The sequence below is a fragment of the Penaeus monodon genome, chromosome 6, assembly GCF_015228065.2.
Source record: "Penaeus monodon isolate SGIC_2016 chromosome 6, NSTDA_Pmon_1, whole genome shotgun sequence".
Lineage (NCBI taxonomy): Eukaryota > Metazoa > Arthropoda > Malacostraca > Decapoda > Penaeidae > Penaeus > Penaeus monodon.
The window spans coordinates 55,044,150-55,049,149 of NC_051391.1; the positions used below are offsets into that span (position 1 = coordinate 55,044,150).

At 38.5% G+C, this 5,000-nt stretch overlaps 1 protein-coding gene across 2 annotated transcripts in view; it reads left to right on the forward strand.

Moving 5' to 3' along the window:
- The window catches only part of LOC119574657, an 8,223-nt gene extending 6,576 nt beyond the window's left edge, over positions 1-1,647 (forward strand). Inside the window, exon 4 of one of the 2 annotated variants that reach the window (XM_037922042.1) lies at positions 877-1,647. In XM_037922042.1, coding sequence (XP_037777970.1) covers positions 877-1,281 — 405 coding nt within the window. In that variant the 3' untranslated portion in view covers positions 1,282-1,647. The remainder of the gene's footprint in view (positions 1-876) is intronic. The other variant, XM_037922043.1, reaches the window with a different exon arrangement.
- Positions 1,648-5,000: the final 3,353 nt, after the last annotated feature.

Genomic DNA, 5,000 nt, shown 5'->3' on the forward strand with positions numbered 1-5,000 from the left:
GACAAGACTGAGCGACAATATCAAAGATATTTGCGGGCTGTCGATGGTATAAGTGGAAAGAAAAGCGTAAGATCGAGTTTAGTGGCGAAGGATGGTGGAGAGGTCCACGGCTGCTCAAGCATGAGCATACCGTTATTGATGATGATGCTCATTCTTATATTTTATTACCCACAAATATAATTCTTCCTTTACTTCTTTTTTCCATGAAATTCCTTAATGATAGTCTAATAAAAATAAAATTTATCTTCCACTGAATAATATCTATGAAATTAAATATTCTTCAAAATGGAGTATCACTTATCCTTTTCTCTCTGTATTGTCATTACCAAAGCTGTTTTGATGCATCACTGAGGGTATTGTGTATCATGCATATGTAACTAGCAGGGCTGCCTGGATGTCAATTGCATTTAAAACATTTTAAATACTAACGAACTACAGTGCTTTCAAACAAGCAGATATAGGCATGCACAGAGACAAACATACAAACGGGCACACACATGCACACTACAGGATTCTCTCTTGAAATTCTATTTTACCTAGTAAATCTGGTAGATTCTGCTATGGTTGAATTTCTTTAATGGCAAACGCAAAAATGGAGGAGCAAATGACTAGCATGAAATCCTAAAGTCAGAGTCATGTCGGGTTAGGTCGCTTCTATGGACGTCGTGACCTGGTTTTGGTCAAGGCCGAGGAGCGTGATCTGAACGCCACGAGAGCTGGACTAAGTTTAGGGTGACTTCTCTTGCTATAGTTCTTCAAACACTACAGTCGCAGATTGTCATAGTATATTCTTAAATTAAGGCCGATATTGTTTCGCATTATATCATAATTTTTTTTAAAAAGTATGCTTGTTAACGAAACTCTCCTTTCTGACAGGAACTGGTGCTCAATGTATACTACACCTTGGCAGTGTTTGTGTCCTCCATCTTACTCATGGCGAGCGGGTACTCCCTCTTAGTGGCCAGCGGCGTCTTCTGCCTCTTCCTCACCTTCTTCTACGGCGCCGACATCTACTTTACTTACCTCAACGTCTCTAACAGACCGACGTCCTTCCCTCCCACGTCCCAACCCGCCGGTTCCTCCCAGGGCACGCAGGACACGGTAGACACAGCCACTAATCCGAACAACGTCTTCGTTACTAATCCGACCTATCCCTCTACCATGAATTATCCACCGTCTACCATGAATTATCCACCGTCTACCGTGAATTACCCACCGTCTAGCCCGAACTACCCGCCACCCGAGTACCCTGCTAACAGCCCAATTGGACCCAGGCCCTAATTCGGAACCGATGGGCATTAACGTTAAGGTATAGATTTGGGAGGGAGGTGGGGGTGGGTGGGGGGAGAGTGAATGATTTTGGTGTTTTCCCTTCAGAGAAAATTGTGAAAAATGTAGTGTTACGCCTCTTTGTTGTACGTGTGGGAAGCTCGGCAGTTTTCATGGAGATCTTGATTGTGATTAAAGAATGTACTTGCCAACTGTGCAAAGCATACCGTACATAGGTAATTTGTAATTTTGAGAGGTACATTGTTTAAGGCCAAGGGAAAGAGAGAAACGATGAGTGATATTAGGTGTGTTATAACTGTCGTATTAATCCGGAGAGAAAACAATAAACATTCACACACACAAACACACCCACACACACACAACCGCAACCCACACCACACACACACATCACCACACGACACACACACACACACACACACACACACACACACACAAACGCACGCGCACGCGCGTATTCCGCTGATCTGAGAGATTTGTCCAGTTATAATGACTTTTGTTATGATAATAATTAGTGATGTACCAGTAAATTCTATTTCCATTTTATATTTATCTGTTTCATAAGGTCACTGCTCGTTAGGGGCACTTTAATAAACTATTTGAAATAAAACCTGAATGAAGCTTATTGGCTTTGAGTATACCCTAGGTGTATGCTAAGGTCATTGGGTCATCACTGCGTGCCAGAAAGTCCTCGTCTAATGTTAATTACTGTTGACTCTTGTCGGAATGATTCTAGCATGATTTGTTTCCATTTGTTTCCATTTTTGTGCCCGATATTGCGCAATTATTTGCTGTTTTTTATACCATGTAAAAGATTAGGCTAAAAAGGGATCAAACGCTCTTAGCCTCTTTCTCTCCACCACTCAATAGGAGAGAGAGAGAGAGAGAGAGAGAGAGAGAGAGAGAGAGAGAGAGAGAGAGAGAGAGAGAGAGGGAGAGGGAGAGAAAGGGGAGATAGAGAAAGAGAGATACATTGCATGTGGGCCACTTTTTCGCGCGACTGAAATCACTTACACAGCTTTCACAAAAAGAGAATCTGATATAACATATACCAACGCAAAGGAAAATATCGTACTTGATTCTCTTAGCGAACAAACACATAATGTCCAGTGTATCGTTCAGATGATACACACAGTCCTGTGACTATTTGAAAGACGTTATAGCGTGAAAGTGTATAAATTAACTGATAAGAACAGGAACAATTTGAAATAGATGACATTACAGTAGACGTACTATTACCTCTAAAAAACTGAACGCGTCGAGTGTGCGGTGGTCGTGGGGAAATTAGACTATATGTTATCCTTTATAACGAGAACAAATTGGATTCGATTCCTTATCACATTGTAATTGTGATACTTGGAAGTAGAACTTTCTATTTGTGAGAAACACGTCAGGGTTACTACTACAAATGTGCCATTGTTGTTTCCTGTGGAGTATTGTGACCGTACCTGCAGTTCAATATGCAGGCCAATACAAAACGACTTGCGCCATCGGTTGACGAGTGTAAATAACTCGATATTTTGCACTTATTCAGATCCCTCCTTGCTTACGTTACAATTTTTTTTTTTTATTACATTTTGACCGTAACTTTCATTTCGCTGTTTCCACGTGAATGAATAAAGTGTACTGCGGAATAAATAATTAAAGGAACAGATAATTATAGAAAATAATAAATCATAAATAATAAAACATCTAGACACGTGTTTGTTTTTTAGAGGGACAAAATGGATCTGAAAAGAGAGAGATGAGAGAGAACTATATATTGCATTTATGTACAACACTGACCACACGCACACACCACACACACACCAAACACACACACACACACACACACCCACACACCACACACACACACACCACACACACACACACACACAAAATTTCCATATATAGGCCTAATGCATATAACACATATACACACGAACACATATACCTTTATTTAACGACACACGCATTTATATTCTTTTATTCACACACACCACATATATTCATATATATGTATGTATACACACACACACACACACACAGACACACACAAACACACACCACACATATATATATATATATATATAATGATATATATATATACACATTACATATTATATATATATATATATATATAGATATATAATATATATATATATATATAGTAATATGTATATATTATACGCATATAACACACGCAATAATTAATAATTTATATATTTATACATATACACACAACCCACCATTATCTTCATAAATGTCATATTATATATATATCTATATATATATATATATATAGATATATATATATCTTATATATATATACATATGTATGTATATGTGTGCATATATATCGATATGTGAACTCGCCTGATATTGGTTCCTGATAAGTGCGTTTATTTGGGGGAGTGGCAGTCATGTCTCCCCCCACAAGACCACAATTTTTTATTTTTTTACTAATTACACCTATTTAGTCAGGTATAGCTTAATGCTTCGAGAAATTAATTATTTTTTTTTTTCTTCTAAATCTTTGTTCACTTCGTTGGCTACATTCTAAATATGGGGTTTTGAAATGTATAATCCTTATATTTCGTGTTACCGTCACCAAGTCCTTGAGGAAGTCTCTCTGCCCGTGGCTGTACCAAACTTTCTACTGAGACTGGCATCTGGCGTTTGGGTGACGTTAGCCAGCGCGAATCTCAGGGTTGTTGCCGAAATGAGCCTTCCCCCGACATTGCTCAGTGTTGCCAGGGCTTTTATCCTGGCTCCGACTTAGAAACACCATGGCCTTCACACCATGGCCTGAAACTTTCGTTCAGGATTTCCACGTAGGCATACCAGTAAATCTGCCGGGCCGACTCCGTCAACTCCCCAGTTTGTTCCAGCGATTTCTAACTGTCCAGTCTTGGGGCTAACAGACAAACGGAGATCGCATCCCTTGCGTAGTTTAATGATTGCTAAAAAACTATTAATAAATAATGAAAATAATATAATTAGAGAAGAGGACTCACTGGCAAGTGGTGGGCATGCAACTAACTACCGGCCAACGCCCCCCCTTCTCAATGCAGTTAGCTTTAAGGTGTGTTGCCACTGGAGTATCATATGGTTTTTCATTAACTTTGTTATGCACCTCAATGCAAGCTTTCTATTTGTATTTCATCATGCAGTCACATTGCTTTATAGTTTTGAATGACATTTACTTAATCATCTTCCTCCGTTGTGCATCTAGGGTGGCCACATCTGGCCTCTTCTCGGTGGAACCAGTGGCTTGGTGTCCCTGGATCCACAGAGACACATTTGGCCTCAAAATACCTAATATTGATAGTTTGTCTCTTGATAGTCCCTCAGAGTAAAGCGTAATTACGGCGATGCAAATGATATATGAGGTCTCCATTGTTAATATTGTCATGATAGATGCCCTAGCCATATCAACTCCGAAACACTATTCGAATACATTATGAAGCTTCATCTGTTCATTGCTTTGAAAACAACAAATACCAATATTTCTGAATCAACTCCTAGCGATCATTTCGGTTTTATCTTTTCCCGAGTAAAGATACCTTTTTTATCGAGTGTACATAAACATACATATACATACATGTGTATATACACAAATATACATCTATATATGTACATATACATATATATATATATACATGTATATGTATACACACACACACACACACACACATATATATATATATATTATATATATATATATATATATA